Source organism: Elaeis guineensis, chromosome 12 (genome assembly GCF_000442705.2).
Source record: "Elaeis guineensis isolate ETL-2024a chromosome 12, EG11, whole genome shotgun sequence".
Lineage (NCBI taxonomy): Eukaryota > Viridiplantae > Streptophyta > Magnoliopsida > Arecales > Arecaceae > Elaeis > Elaeis guineensis.
The window spans coordinates 24,014,510-24,031,219 of NC_026004.2; the positions used below are offsets into that span (position 1 = coordinate 24,014,510).

The window sequence follows — 16,710 nt, forward strand, 5'->3', positions numbered from 1 at the left end:
TAATCTTCATGGGCATGGCAGCCCTTGAGGTAGCTACTAAGCCTTGTCAAGTCCACATGGGTTCAGCTTATGATTGAATCTACACTATCTAACTTTGATATTTTTTTAAGGAAAAAACTGATAACGTCATGCAACCGATTGCGATATTTGACCCTCTATGATGACCCTCCTAGCCAAAATTAATTTCAAATGAAGTGTATCCCATGAAAACCTAAAGAATCAATCACTTCAGTAGCTGATCGATTATTTCAACAGATATATTTTATCAACCACAAAACAATTTTCCCAGATTTCTCTAGGCTTGAAAAGATCTAATGGTTGAGGAGGGCTGAAAGTCATGAGGCATAGACTATGAACCAAAATTCAAACTATCTAATCACAAACAAAAGTCTAATTTAAATACAAGGTTTTCTCAACCCATTTTCACCACTGAATCCATCCAAGGAGCTGAATCCTGTATGACCACCAGCTTTTCCAAATCATTCCTCCCAACCTCCATAAGCAAATGATGCTAAAAATGAGACGGAGGCTATGTCGGATGCAAAAAGAATCAGCGCTCCTCTGATTTAAGAGGGACTCCTTTGTACAATTTGACACGATCTCTTAAGGCATCTCGCCGCGGCCGTGCTACCTTATTGTTTGGATCAAAAAGAAGCACCTCCTCAAATGCTTTTAAAGCAGATCTTAAGTCCTTTTTCTTCTCATATGCATCACCCAAGTTATTCCAAGCAGTCACATAGCCTGGCTGAAGCTTCACTGCCTTCTCAAATTGTGCAATCCCCTTGTCAAGTTTGTTTTCCCGGACATAGCTAACTCCAAGAGCATTATATACCTGGTCAAGTTCTGAGGGATAAGTTCATCTAAAATTCTAGAATTGCAGGTGGAGAGATTAAAACAAGCAAATTGCAATTGAAGAAAAAAAATCCTGATTGATTTGTAACAATCAATATGGAATGTAGAACTTTTTTGATGGCAAGGGACAGACTAACCAACCTAAAGAGAAACAGAAAAAAAAACTAAAATATTGAGCATAAACCTTAGGAAACATGAGCAAAACTAGTTATGTTTATGCTCAATTGCATTATATCTAGCATTTTAGGAAAAGAGAAAATAGTTATACTGAAATATGTAGGGCATATTTGCAGGGGTACATTAACCCATACAAAGAATATAAAGACAAGCATTTTAGGGGAAGGGCAAATCATTATAAGAAAAATGTTCAGACATGTATGGAGGGAAAATCATAGTACTCAAAATATACAGATACATGAATGCGTATTTGTGCATGCACGCACGCATGCACAAAGCCAAGGAAAAAGGAGTAGGACTAGTTACATTTATGCTACTTCTAGGGGACGGGAAAATCATTACACAAAAGATGTACAAATAAGTGACTAGCTAAACACCAATGAGCCAAGGATGCCAAACTATGCAGATGTATATGTATATCCGTGCAAAGAAAGATATCATACAAAGAAAAGGTGTAGTGGTATTGAACGACTATGTTGGGGCACAACTATTTTATTGAAAGAAGCTACACGTGGGAAAGCAATTAAAAGAATGCAAAGCAAGAGTGAATACATGAATGAAAAAAGGATTAAAGAAATGCTTTTATACCAGCAAGCATGTCCCCAAGAACAAAGCTTCATGAGAGACAAGCAATTACTGGCAAGAAAAGACCTGATATAAAAAATTATCCATTTTGACTGGGCATCAATCTACTCTAAGATCAATAAATAGGTTCCCCACTAGATATCACACTTACTGATTTTACATTCACTCATTAAATCGAGTTTTGGTTTATTGGTTTGTAACCTGCTATATATACCAGATATGGTTTACATTTGAATTATGTTTAGCTTAAATATTTCAAGTTTAAGTTTATCAGTTTGTAACCTGCTATATATACCGGATATAGTTAAGTTTGAATTATGTTTAGCTTAGATATTTTATTTTAATTTGAGTTAATTTGCTGTTGTAAGGTGAGCCTTGGTGCAATGGTAAGTTCACTCCATTGTGACCTAGAGGCCATGGATTCGAAATATGGAAACAACCTCTCTATACGCAGGGGTAGAGCAGTCTATTTATATTTAAATCTTTTGGGAGAAGGTCATGTGCTTTCTTTTTTTATTATCATTATTTTTCTTTTTTGATTTTCATACCTAATTGGATGTTACTTTTGTAGTGGGTTTTGAGTCCTATTATGAGTAACATTGGTGACCACAAGTCCTTTTTAGTTTTTAAAGTCTAGGTTGGGAAGGCAAGGTTTTAGAATTTAGAGTACTTCTGATCAATTTCTATATTGACTTTCACCGTTGGTTTAAAAAATTGGAGGCACAAGATGGGCAGCCAAGGGGCTGCTTGGATTCAGGTGCTAGACGGGCTCCCAACAGTAACAGGCACAACTAGCAGCACCAGCAGAAGCCATGGCCTTGCACCTGCCCAATAGTAACAGTAGTTGCTGTCAGCTGTCACCAATGGTAGCAACTCCACTGGCAGTAACCACCAATACTGCAGGTGGGAGCCCCGCCACCACCAGCAAGGCAACACCCAAAAGCAAAATGAGATTGGGAGAAAGGAGAAGGGATAAAAGAAGGGAAATGAGTGCTTGGCAGTTGGTGATGCATTGCTCAATAGATTGGTGGTTGCCATTTAGATTTAGCGCAAATGACAATCAGTGGAATAATCTATAGTAATAACTTAGTTGTGTTTCGGACCTGGAACACTTTAAGCCTCCACCTTAATTGTATGTATGAGGGATGGACCCAAACCTAGGCACCCAACTCGTGATGGGCTGTGTAGGTCCAAGCTGGGTCATTGGGTGCTTGATCCTCTTAGTTAGGTGGCCCAACTTCCTTTAAAACACCAGCTTTCATAAAGTAGAAATTTTGTTATTTTAAGATCTTTTCTTTTTCCCCCTTATTTTGTGTGGAGAGGTATGAGGTGTCCTAGTCAATTAAGGAGTCTACCTTAATCATAAAGGATGAGAGGTGACGTTGTAAAATCAGTTTTGGTAATGAATATCTAATTGAAAAAAGTTTCTCTCTACTATGCATTGTAGTTTTCCATCTTCTCTTTTATACCTAGATCTCTCTTTAAAGTCTATTCTTCTCCCCAGTACTCTCTTTTCTCCACCTTTCACCCCTTGATATACTTTCTTTCACTGATTTTTCTGTTCCAAAATAGTAAAATATCAGATTTGAAAACCATTATGCAAGTTAAATTAATTTCACCATTGGGTTCAACATGAGACTGCATTAATTTTGGTACCAAAGGTAGGTTGTCCCCGCTTTATTCTATGGAGAAGTAGAAATTTATCTTAAACACTAATGGAGCACAGGGAGGAAATCAAGAAAAATTTACAAGATCACGAATCTAGGTTTAATTGGCTACAGGAAAAGATGGATTACTTCATGGAGAGAACTGTTTTTGCAGTGAAGTTAACCAACGGGCAACCATCAAACCATGTCAAAGAGGCTACCTCAAAATGCTAGAGCTTCACAAGAAATTATTTCAAGTAATATAGATAAAGAAAATCCACTTTATATGGATACTGAGGAAGAGATGAGGGGGAGAAAGTTGAACATTGACCAACTCCCAATTGAAGTTCTACTAGTTTCAAAAGGTTGGCCATTTAAACTAGAGCAACTTTAAAAGTAGTTGTCTACTTTAGGAACAATGAAAAAATTCAGCTTTTGAAAATAAGCATGATATTTTTTTGATGAACAACAACATCAATATTGGACACAATATTTATATTGTACCATTCAGAATAATTTTTAATATCTAATTTTATTCACGCATTATGTCATTGGAGGTATTGAGAATGGTAGTATAACTGTTAGATGTATGTCTTAAAAGCCAATCTTGGCTAACGTATATCATATTTCTAGGACATGTTTTTATACTTGATGGATAATTTATTTTCATTCATATTGTATGTGTCTATGAATCGTTCAAGAAATTAATAGGATGATGATACATATTTTCAAGAGTTGAGAATTTGAGATATGTGTCATTGGTGATTAATTTCTAAATACTTCCAATCGATGGATCATCACGAGGATGGTGATTGATTCAGTTAAGATTGATGCACGGATCGCTTTCCTCTGGATGGATGAGTCTCGAGTCTACAGTGTGGAGACACTGAAGCAAGAGTGCAGGTGATTGTTAGAGAACAATGGTACCGAGCGTGACCAATATGAACAGTCACATGGATGTCTATCCACTCATCAGTGACATACTCGATGCTGCAGTGGTGTGAGTAGTCCTTAGACCTACGGTGTCTTGACTACTCATTATGGGGTTGCTATAGTTTGACTATACATAAACATGATTCTTAACCATATAGATCCTTGTCGTGGACATTGACTGCAGTAGGTTCACTATAGGAGGAGGATGCGCACTTAGATGAGATCTATTAATCTTGATAGATAAGTAGTCCTATATTATTCATGAGACTACGTTCAAAAGATCATAGCCATGACAAAGTGAATGATGGAAAAGAATTTTCATAGGATTTCACTTATGAACTCGAGTTGCTTGAATATTACATATGACAAGCGATGGAGTTTGATGAGTTATCCATGATCTCCATCTTGTCGGAACTCATGATAGAAAGATCGAATCATACAGTAACTGCACCTAGAGGATCAATATTTCATTCTGCTGGATTGCCACTACATACTGCTATGTATCACTGATGGATTATGAGACTCATCGAGCATCATCTTGATAATCGATGATCCTTGATGGGCAGAATTGGAATCATTTCAATCCATTGAAAAAAGTTTTGATAATATTGTGATAGGAATCATGTATATCTTACTACCAGACAGAATATAACTTATAGGGTCGCACATAAAAGATGTCTTTGTCCGATCAGATGGTTGATCTGTGATTATGAATCACAAAGGGATCTAATTGTCAATATGATTGATGATTGATCCAATACAATTATTGCAATTGTTAAACTTACTAAGTGTCAGGGAGTTGTAGGAGGATTAATTAGTAATTGGATTGCTAATTGGCTCAATTTGATTGAGTAATAGGGCTGAAATCAAGTCTAATTGAATTGAATTCAATTTAGATTAGTTTGGATTTGATTAGATCAAGCCTAATTGGATTATGAGATAATCCAATTGCAAGAGAGATCAATTTCTTATTCAATTAGGACTTGGGCTTGACCTAATTTTTAATTAGATTAGGATCCAACCAAGAGTGTTTGGGTTCCTATTTGGATTAGGAATCCTCCTCTAATTTGGTGCAACCAACCCCTAATTAGTTAGGGATTAGTTGGGGCATCAAGAGAGAGCCCAAGTCAACTGGGACTCTCCCTCTCTCTCCTTGCGCCATAAGGAAGCTCCATGAGAATGCCACCTATACCCCATGCCCCCTTGTTTTTGCATGAAATAAATCACGCCCCAAGTAGTCTTTCTGTGAAGCATGACACACTAAAATAAAGCTGCCCACATCTCCTCTTACACACCTCAAAACCCTATCCATGCCGCTTTAAAAGGAGGCTTTCAACGTTGAGAAAGCTGCTGGTTTTTCATGAGAAAAAATCAGAATATGGCTTCTCTTGGCGTGGAAAAGGGAAAGGAAGAAAGTCTTCCTCTTGGGCGTTAAAAAGGAAGAGGAGTCTTCCTTCTTATGTGTGGATATGAGAGAGGAAAGGTTCCTTTTTGGAGGCATGGAAGAAAAGAAGAAAAAAAGGTTTTCTTCTATGGCGTGGAAAAGGGAAGAAAGAAGGAAGAGTTCCTTCTCGAATCTAGAATTTTGAAGAAAAGAGAAAGGTTCTCTCTCACGCATGGAAGAAAAGAGAAGAAAGAGTTCTCTAGATCTCTAGTGTAAGGATCTCATGCATGGATTCTAAGAAGAAAAGGAGAGGATTTTTTTGATTTTCATCTTCCTTTTCATCCTCCTATTATTCTTCTTCTCTAAGAGAGTCTTGAGAGAAAAGAAGAGTCTTCTTCAACCGTCAAGATGTGATCTTTGTAAGGGAGCTAGCACTTCGGTGAGATCAAGAAGTTTCTGATGAGATCAAGACCTCGTGTGGGTACCTGTAAAGGCCGGACACTTGTGCGGCTTCAAGGGACCTTCTGAAGACATCCACAATCATCGGTTCGCTATGTAGATCGACCCATGCGAAGGTATAAAGATTAGATCTTTCTTCTTCTATTTTATTTTGTTTGATTTCTGTATTTGAATCCTATCTCATATATGTAGATCTTATTTCATGATTTTAAGATTTGATCTTATGCATGCTTAGATTAAAATAATTTTAATCTGAATTTTTTAAATTTTCACTGTGTATATGTTTTGAAAAATCTGCATGCATGAAATCATGGCATCCCAACATAAACCGCCGAAGACAAGCAAGCTGAGCTGGCTTGAGCTTGGCTTCAAAACTTTGAGAGGTGAACTTGATCTTAGTTTGAGCTTAAGATGAGTCGAGGAAATCTGGCTCAAGCTCGGCTCACATATGGTCAAGCCAACTCGAGCTTAGGTCGCTCAAGCTCAAAAGAGAAATAGAGTAGCTCTGAAGTTCCCTCAGCTAATTTGGGTTCCTAATCTATCCGACATGTCGATTCATCCATCCTCTCTAACTCGGCACCACCTATTCCACTTCCAAGATGAGGGCAATGGTGCCGTCGGTCAAGAGGATAGCTGGAGGCTCGAGCATTGGGCTTAGGTGGTGAGGGTCATGATGGTGGATAAGATGTGGATGATACCATCAAGGCTAGTGATGACCATGTTGTGGTAAGACTAAAAGAACGAGCATGGGGAGAAGGCGTTAGGACCCAATAGGTGGGTTGCAAAGGATAAGGGATTGGGGTCGGCCGTATAAGGAGTTGCTACTGGTGACAAGGAGTGGTGTCCCCTTAGAGGTAGAGGAAGGGAAAGGTAGTGATGAGGGAGGAGTTAGGTGTGGAAGGAGGGCAGGGCTTGAGGTGTAGCTTTGGTGAAGCACAAAGAGGTAGAGTAGGGGTGGCAGCATGATGGTGGTGAAAAGCAAGGAGGTAGAGTGGGTAGCAATGGATATCATAGAAAAGTCAATGGGTTTCATTTTTAGGAGCTAGGAATGGAGGTCATTACACGAAGGTAAGAGCTATCAGAGGAGCGACGCCGACTACTAAAGGCCATGATGGGAGCAAGCTGTCGAGCTAGTTGCTGCAAATCTTGCTATCGATAGTATCTAAATTGAAGAAGGCAAAAATAACGAGACTTGGAGGGAGATGAAGATAGGAAAGGGTATGCTTGAAGTTGGAGTTGGGAGGAGATAGGGAGGGAGAACTAAGGAGTCGGATGCCCTAGCTTGCCATATTTTTACCTAAGGTCAACCACTGTATCTTATTCAATGGTTGATTAATAATTCAATCAATTGGCTATTGGATTAAGATCTAAGAGCTAATAATCCTTTAGCATATTAAATCAATAACACATTTATCTATTCAAAACATATATACATGTAAATATATGATATTATATCTATAAATAATAAACAATATATATGATATATATAATATACTTATATAATAAAATATATATCATATAATATAAATAAAATACATCAATTATTATTATATATTATAAACAAGCTGACTTGCAAGCCAAAAATGAGCTAGCTAAACCTAGCTCAAGCTTCGGTCATTCACTAAATAAGCGAGCCAAGCCTGAATTAAATTCCGAACTAAACACAAAGTTTCAATTCTCCTGGGAGGGGATAGACCTAGTTTTTCCATAGAATAAGATGTGCCACCATCCTGCCCATCCTGACACTTGGGATGGGGGATGTTTCAAGATGTGTCATTTGGGATGCTGGGACGATGGTAGACAGTCCTATCTCGATACTTGAGATGGTGTCCATCTTGGCATCTCACGACATATCCCATTGGGATTTGAAACCATTCACAAGCCAACTTGCAAACAGCTTGCTTGTTTGTCACCCCTACTTCAGACCATTGATCAAGGTGCACAAGAACGTCCATCTAATGATCGACCTCAAAGAAAAGCAATTCTAAGACTTTATCATCAAATTATGGGTTATGTATGTACACATTATCTAGAAAATCTCATGAATTCTATGTGTACATATCATCCAGATAATCTCATGGATAAGATCCATGCAGTAGAAGCATTTCATATTGTTTAGGTTTAATTAGGTTTAGATTAGTTTTTGTTTTGGGTGAGGAGGCGGGGTGGGGAGGGAACGCTGTTGTTCAATTTGCTGTTTTGTTGAGTCTTAGAAGTTTTAAATGTAAAACTCTTAGGACGAGATCCAATATTCTCCATCTTATTCTGACTTTCTACTTATTGTAGGGCTTCTTTTGAAGTGCATTTCTGCACCCTATTTTTGGGGGGATTGGCATTCATAAGTCCTTTTGGTCTAGGATGGGTTAGTCAGGACTTTAGGTCATTATGACAGTTTTCCTGATAGATTTTGATGGCTTTGTATTTGGGGATTCATAGAAATATGAACTTTTCTACTTGTAGAAAGTCTAGAGGTGTCCTATTTAATTAAGGAGCCTTATTTAGGTATAGAAGGAATTGATAAGATGGTGTAAATTAAGTTTTGGTAATGAATATTGAGTAGATTTATTTTTTCCTCTCGAATGAGCGAGCAGTTCTAGCTTCTGGTGTCTCTGATCTCTATACTTCTCCCTCTCGCACTCTTTTCTCCACTAGTCAACAACATCCAAATTACTTGCTGCCTTCAAGAGGACAAATAAAATCAAATCAGAACTGAAAATTATTTCTACGATTAAAATTAATTCCTGCAGTCCAATTTTATGCAAGATTGCATCAGTGCGACATCATTATAAGTGACTTATTGTTGATCAGCATTTTAATTTAGAAATTTAAGCAAAGAAAACCACAGAAGCATAATGTTAGAAGAGCGAAATAACATACATACATACATACATAAATTCTCTAGTAAACTATTGATGATATGAGGCACCTCCTTACCTCCAAATTTAAAAGGAAATGGATAATCATAACTTGTTGGCAATGAGATTACAACTAACCTGTGCAAGATCTTGATCATCTCTGTCCCATTTCTCAATTGCTTGCTGCAAATATTTGACAGCTGCTGGGTAGAATTTTCTTCTGAGCATAACTGCACCGAGCTCAAAATACTCTGTTGCAGTTGCATCACCACTTCGAACTTGCTCCTGAAGATCAAAATTGGGCATTACAAAAGAATCAGCATTCAAAATTATTAGTTATAATTAATTAAGACAAGACAGTATTTGCAAATGCAGAATGCTACACTATATGTTGGAAAGAACAACAACAAGATCGTGACTTCATGAAAGACAAGTTTCATTTCCATAGGATAGGAAGATTACCTGGAGGTCTCTAGAACTATTTTTAAATCCAATGATCTTAAGAATCGTGTATAAGTCCCAGTAAAATTATTTTCATCTCAGATTCACTAAGCATAACATATTGATGTCAAAACTTATATGTTCACACCAGAAATTATTCTTTTGAGGTCTTGTAACAAAAACAATCGCTTTTTTTTTATAATAGTGGTGAGTGGTGACTGTTGAGATAGCCCTTCTTTCTCAATAGAGTGCTTGACACCATGCAGCATTGGCTGGATTTTCCCTGCCAAAATGGAACCTAGATCCTTACTTCTCTTTTTGGAACCCATACCGCACACAACCTCAGAACCCACCCCCCACTCCCCCACTCTTCTTTGTCTATCTCCCTTAGTCCTGCATCCCAAAAGATCCTCAAACTGCAATATGCACGTATGTATGATGTTATTATGTTCCATAGTTGATAATAGTCAAGTTATTTTCTTGAAGTCTAATATAGTTAGAATTCAGATGCAAACAATGAACTATAACTGTAAGCTATGTATATGCAATCACAAGCTAGATATATCTATGAAATGATGCATATACGATATTGATTTGGTATAAATTATAAGTAACTGTATACGATACCATGTTCCTCACATGATTGAAATAACGAACTTCCCATATTATTAGCTAAGAACTTAGGGTCTCTAATTGATAAGGTTGACTTTCATAGAAGGCTTTGGGCATCATTAGGTTATAAGGAAGCAATATTAAAGAGAATGAATTGTGTTGTAAGCTATTTACATCAAGGTTTAACATATTGAACACCATACCACTCTGTAGCAGGCATCTTATATCATACCACACCTGTAGGGAACCAATATGGTACAGGGGATCAATATGATATTGTGTTATACATGGTATGGGTGCTATGCCAACTTATCACCTTTACCATGTGTCAGAGGAGGAGAGAGATAATTCTTGGTTTAGAAACAAAGGAAATGACGTGGTGCTTTCAAATCGAGAACTTTATTCAGCAAAGAAGAGCAAGGGCAAATTCAAAAAATGGATTTGACGAATATGTGAAGTCCATTAGAAAAAGACGTAATTACAAACAACTTACAACAGATTTTCGCAATTTAAAGATAAACCTGAAAAGGTTACTTGACAGACACAGTTCTTTTAAGCCCAAATGCTGCAGGCAGGCATTCTTTCCTTTTCCTTTTTGTACGAAGTAGACACTTAGGTTATTTTTGAAAAATTTGTTCAGAAAGCTTTGCTACTTTCCTTTGCCTAATACTAGGAGGCATAAACTTCAGCACATTGCCAAGAAGATAGAAATTTAAGCACAAAAAGAACCACTGGAGAATAGTAGGATTATTTAAGTGTCCTGGAACAGCAAAAAATCCCAAAACTTTACGAACCTTGTTTGGTACTTCGTAGGCACACCATTCATGTAACAATTCATGATGGTTAATAACAAATAAGATATGATCCACTGAATTGGAAAGCTGTCCTGTCTCACTCTCCCAGATGTAACTTCAAAACCTCAGAAATGTTTCGCCCAATGACCAAATATACAAACCATGCCTTCCTTTACAATTAACTAAAAAAGCTCCACATATAAAAGAACTAAATTAACTAATAAGCCAAATAACTAATCTTCAAGAAGGAAAGAAAGAAAGAAAGAAAGAAAAATATTAACAAGTTCTTAATGATTTTTTGTGCAATCTATGATGCAATTTGCTGCTGTACTTAAATCTGCAATAATGTTCTTCCTTTTTCCCCCTTTTCTAACATTATAATATATACCCCTAGTGTGCATTCTGGGTAACCATAAAAAAATCCAAAAAGAAAGAAAAAGAAGCAGCCAGTTGTTTACCTGCAATTCTTTAGCAGAAAGGTCAAGCTCTCGACGAACGAGAACTTGTCGAATGACAAAAAAGGTCCCAATTCCTAGCAGACCCAATAATATGAGCAAATAAAACAGCTGTATTCCCAACTCAAAGAGCTCCCCAATCTCATAAACTATGTTCATTCTTGCTCCCTCACTTGATTGTGCCACTTGAGCAAAACTCAACCATGATGTTATTCCACACAAAAGTGTGCATAACTGGAATACATGATTTTCAGTTTTCATATCCTTATTAAATTGTGCAAACTTCAAAAGCCCTGTGACAAGACATGAATAACATCAGGATTTTTCCAAGATTACAGAAAAAATAAAGAAGAGCACGGCATACAATCACAAGAGAAGTTTAAACTTTAAAGAATGGAAGGTTTAAATCAGGGCTTTTATAAGGCATGGTAATCAGCTGTGGATAGAGTGCTTAATGAACATGGTTGACATTACCAAATAGGTGAATCTTGCTTTCATCAAATATAGCATCCACAACAGTAGGAAAATAGATTTAAGTTGCAAACTACTTCCTATATTTTTCATAGTGACATACTCTATAGTTAGATGAGTCTTGGGTTTAAAATGTGAATACTTCTTTCTGTTCAAATTTAATAACAGCCATTGCTTTCAAAGGCCAAAACTTGAGATCTGAGTAATGTGAATGTTTTGGACAGATTATCATATCCAAGAAGTGCTCTAATGGGATTAGGGGTGTAAATGTTATTTATTTCTTTGTTCTTAAGTGTTTTTCAAGGTTCTGGATTCGTCTAGTCAAATTAATGACTCAGAATTATCCTAAATTACTTAGGATTTCAATTAGCATGGTTGAAGAAACTTTATGAAGTTTTTGTCATTATTTTCTTTCCTCACCTTTTCCCTTCTTCCTTCAATGATGGTTGATTTATTTCCATCTTGACATAAACTTCAGATCCTAACCTCCTTATGGATCCATTTTCTAAATTGACACCACACAAATTAGTCTCAAAATAGCAAGATCCTAGTCAGGATCATGAGTTCAACAATCTCAACAGCATTTGATGGAAAACTGATCACGAAATCAGGTGTTAAAAGCATGAGAAGAATCTTGAGTGCACGGAACATGGTTTCAACAAACTAGATGGATAAATTATCAATACAGGAGCCAAGTGGTTAATGATCTTACAGTTGACAAGACATCCCAAACTTAAAAATTGACCTACTTAAATGCAAGGTTTTAAATGTCATGAGACGGAGGTATCCCGGTATCTCCATGTAATAGGATGCCCCGCTGTCCCGTTCCATCTCGATAGCTGTCCTAGTCATGCATCCTGATAGATTCTTCCATCTCTCTTCCTCTTTTTTTTTTTTTAATTTTTTTTCTTTTTCTTCCTTCTTTTCTTTCTTTTTCTTCTATCTTTCTTTTTTTCCTTTTTTTCTTTCTTTTGTCATCCCTTACTTTCTTTCTTTTTTTCCTTTTTTTTCCTCTTTCTCTTTCCTTCTTCTTTCTTTTCTTCTTTTTTTTTTCTTCTCCCTTCTCTTCTTTCTTTCATTTTTCTTCTTCTTCTTTCCTTTCACTTTTTTTCCTTTCATCTTTCTTTCTTTCTTTCCTCTTTCTTCTTCTTTCTTTACATGGATGGGTTTTGGAATTCTGACCCAGTTCCAGTCCCAATTTCTCATAAGAATAGGACAGGACGGCCGAGACACCCCCCAATCTAGCTGCGATGTAAAATCTTACTTAAAAGTGCAAAAAACAAAAACCTATCATAAGATCTAGCCATCATTTATCAATGAAGGTATAAAAATACAACCATTGCAATCAACAATCTTTTCATGATTATGCATAGTTTACCACTCTCCTATCATCTGAGATATGACGGTTCCTCATGATTAATTTTCATTCAACTATCGATCAAGTGGTACATAATTAAAATTGAGAAACTTCGAAGCAACCATCAAAAAGTTCAATCATGAGAAAGTTCAATGCTAGCCTCCACCGTTAGATGCATCCTTTTGATATACTAGATGTATAAAGGGTTAATTGGACTTATTATGGCAAGTTATCATGGTTTTAAACAGCCATGATGGAATTGGAGCATAAAGGCTTTTTTTTTTTTAACTATAACTTAAGGGTTAGGATTAGTCTAGATAAATCAATGGTTCAAGATAAGGTTAGGTTTCTTTAACTTTAAGTTGTTATGGCCTACCTATTGAGATTTTTCTCCTTTTATTATTCTCCATTTCCCTCTTTTGGTCTTTAAATTCTTAGAACAATTTCAGCTCAGTAACATGAAAAGTGTTATGTGAAATACCAGATCATTTTCTCAAACATCAATCTAATCCTATGGATAATTTTATGCATTACAATTTGAAAAAAATAGATATAAACCTGAAGTTCAGAATCAAAGTGTAAACCTTTTCATCTTACAAATTTCTACTCCTTTCCTAGAAATAAGCCCTCAGTTATTTTTCAATATATTGGTTTTGGCACTTGTTATTAGAAAAGGAAAAGAAATCAAGATTCCCCAAAGTGTGTGAACTCAAAACAGTGTATTATTCTCTATAACCTACAACATATCATTGTTAAAAAAAAAGGGACAGAAAGGGGTAATATGTAATCTAGTGATATGGAAGCCAGACATACTTTCTTGGCTCTTTGAGATTAAGCTCCTTGTTTCTTCTTCCCCATCCAACATCTGCCTTCCTCCGCAGCAAAAAGAAAACATAGAAGACAAGAAGAGAAAGAAGAAAGATTATTAACTTCAAATGCATGCCAATTGTCAACAGATTGAAATGTCACCTGAGCTTCGGTTGTGAAATATTACGAAAGAGAAGGCCAAAACAAAAGAATGATATGATAGAAAGACCTATCAAATTTCTTATGCAATTTGATGGGTTTTGGTCTGACTGCCTGAGTACAAACCATAATCGTCATTGAAACTTTCAAGATCAGATCCAACATATTCCAACCTTAGTTATTGCTATGTTACTAAACTAATCTTCTCCAAATTACCCAAAGGACAAATAAATTGCACATTCAAACACAAGATGAAACAACTAACAGAAAATTGTGATGAGTCTCCACAACAAGGCATGTCGCCGATACAACCTATGCTTTCAAGTCGACACCCTCATGATCATATGCAATCTCGCATACTTAACCTCATCAGGATTTCAAAGTTTCATGCATCATTAATTGCCCTTGTGCCCCATTAAACAATGAAGTTCCATTTTATAGCTTTACCTACAAGCATGTAAACATGTATACCTGGATGACCTCTAGACCAAAATCTGAATTTTCCTCCAGGTTCGGTACCCTCCTTCCTAGCAATGGCATCCTCCTCTGTGCAAAATTAATAGTAAGGAATGTTCAACAAAAACCCAAAAAAAACATAAAACATGCTAAGAAATCAAGAAGTTTTGAAAGATGAATACTTCAATTTCAACAAATCGCACTCATATAAAATTAAAAGAACTAATTGCCACACGAAGCAATAAGTTTTGTTTTCCAAGAGCTAATTCCTAGGATGCTAAAAAAAGAAAGCTTTTTGAGAAAACATTGGGGTTACGTGAGTAAAGATGCGATTTTGATGCTGTCGGTTCGTGACTTTTAAAGATGAACGCTATTTCAGAGCGTTTGACTTCAGGAAGCTCAGAGATTTGCTTCTGGGTACTGGAATTTTACCACAATTAGCTACGAGATAAAATTAGTTTCCAGGGAATCCAAAATTTCTCACCAAATCCACCAAAATGAAAATCCAACACCAAAATGGAGGCAAATAGCGGGCAAGAGAAGATCAACTTTGCTTACAGAGTTCAAGAAGAAGAGTTCTTTGGGAGATCTTGGAGTAGAAACCAGACGAGAAGAGCGAAGCGGAAAGCTTCTCGTTCTGAGCCGATAGGAGCTCTTAGGGACGGCTAGCGCTTGGGATAGAGGTCTCCAAGGGAGAGAGAGAGAAGCCATGGGCGTCGAGGGATTCGCGGGAGAAGGTCTCAGAGTGGAGCATGGGAGAAAGATTAGTCTACGGAAGCAGAGCCGTTGCTGCTTTCGCTCGCTGTGGATAAGCGGAAAGTACGAATTAATTATTAAAATAGCGAGGAACCGTTACCACGCGAACCAGGGAGAGTGATGGAGGCCGGTGATCGCGGAGCATCTATAGCCGCTCAAAACCACTTTCAGGTCCGGCACACGAGGCCCACTGCTAACTCATGGAGGGCGCTGGGCATCCCCCACCCGTTACCTCCCCCTTCCACCGTCCTATTTGGCAATATCTTATTTGATTGATAATTTTTTTTTTATCATAATATATATTATCATAATATATATATATATATATCAAAATATTATCCGAAATAAAATCATCTTATAATAAAACGATTTTGTATGTTGACTCATCATTTTTCATGACATGTGGATTGTGGAGTCAGCAACAGTGACCCACCTTACCAAAAAAATACACTTCTCTACTAAATTCCTCCTTTCCATCTCTCCATTACTTAGGAAAAAAAATGCTAAACCCTTCTCTCACTCTATAATTGATTCTCGATCCCCGCTGTCCCACCCTGCATGCCCCTCAACTTTCCTCTCAATCCCCGATATGAGAACCCCCGCTTTCTCTCTCTCTCGATCTCCGACGCAAGAATTGAAGAATTTCTAGAAAATCTCATCTTCTAGATGTGCATGCAAAAATTTAAAAACTAACAGCGAAAAAATTTCAGCCTTAGATTAAAACTTTTTTAATTTATCATGCACGCAATAGATCTAATCTATTGATATCCTAAAATCTATTACATGCAAGATTAAGATGCTGAAAATAAAAAAAAAATAGATTTAGATTAGATAAATACCTTCTTTGCAGAGCGAGATTCCTGCAGAGCCATATACGTATCCGATCTCTATGGGTATCCACACGAAGTCTTCGATCCGATCAGAAGCCTTTATTTTTATTGAGGTGCTAGCTTCCTTGCAGAAGATGTCTCCTTGATGGCTGATTGAAGACCCTCTTCAACTCTCTAAGACCCTCTCAAAGAATAAGGAGAAGAGGAGGAGAAAAACAGGAGGCAGAGGAGGAATAAGAAAACTAGAAGAGGAGAGAACGTTTCTTTCTTTTTCTCTCTCTCTCTAAAACCTCATGCCCCAAGCTTATTCACACCCAAAACCTAATGCCCAAGGTGGGATTTCAAATGCTCTCCCACGTCTATATGACCCCTTATTTATATATGGCCTCCAAAGGTTAAAGGGTTTAGAGTTTGATTGGATTTGTTAAGATGAAACCCAATCAAATTGGGAGTCATGTTTTGATCCAATCAAAATTAGATTAAATCAGATTTAATCTCAACCAAAAATAGATATAAGAGGGGTGGCGTGGATGTGCTTGGACTGGTCAAACCACACGTCAAATTAGATTTGACGTTGGGCTTAGGTGGTGCAAGGAGAGAAGTGGCACCAAGGAGAAATCTTAGTCCAATTAGGATTTATTTGTTTGCTGATTTAAATCTAATTTAAATTTTATTTAATTC

General features: G+C 36.9%; 1 protein-coding gene across 2 annotated transcripts; it reads right to left on the minus strand.

The window, feature by feature from the left end:
* Positions 1-243: 243 nt before the first annotated feature.
* Positions 244-15,265, minus strand: LOC105054651 (tetratricopeptide repeat domain-containing protein PYG7, chloroplastic). Of its 2 annotated transcripts, none has more exons than XM_010936220.3 (6): positions 15,002-15,265; positions 14,459-14,533; positions 13,835-13,886; positions 11,197-11,486; positions 9,030-9,176; positions 244-832 (listed from the first exon to the last, which is right to left on the minus strand). In XM_010936220.3, exons 1-6 carry the CDS (start codon positions 15,152-15,154, stop codon positions 551-553), a joined length of 999 nt encoding a protein of 332 aa, XP_010934522.1. In that variant the 5' UTR covers positions 15,155-15,265; the 3' UTR covers positions 244-550. The 2 variants fall into 2 exon arrangements, with proteins under 2 accessions (XP_010934522.1, XP_010934524.1); XM_010936222.2 differs by having other exon boundaries at positions 13,835-13,890; positions 15,002-15,046.
* Positions 15,266-16,710: the final 1,445 nt, after the last annotated feature.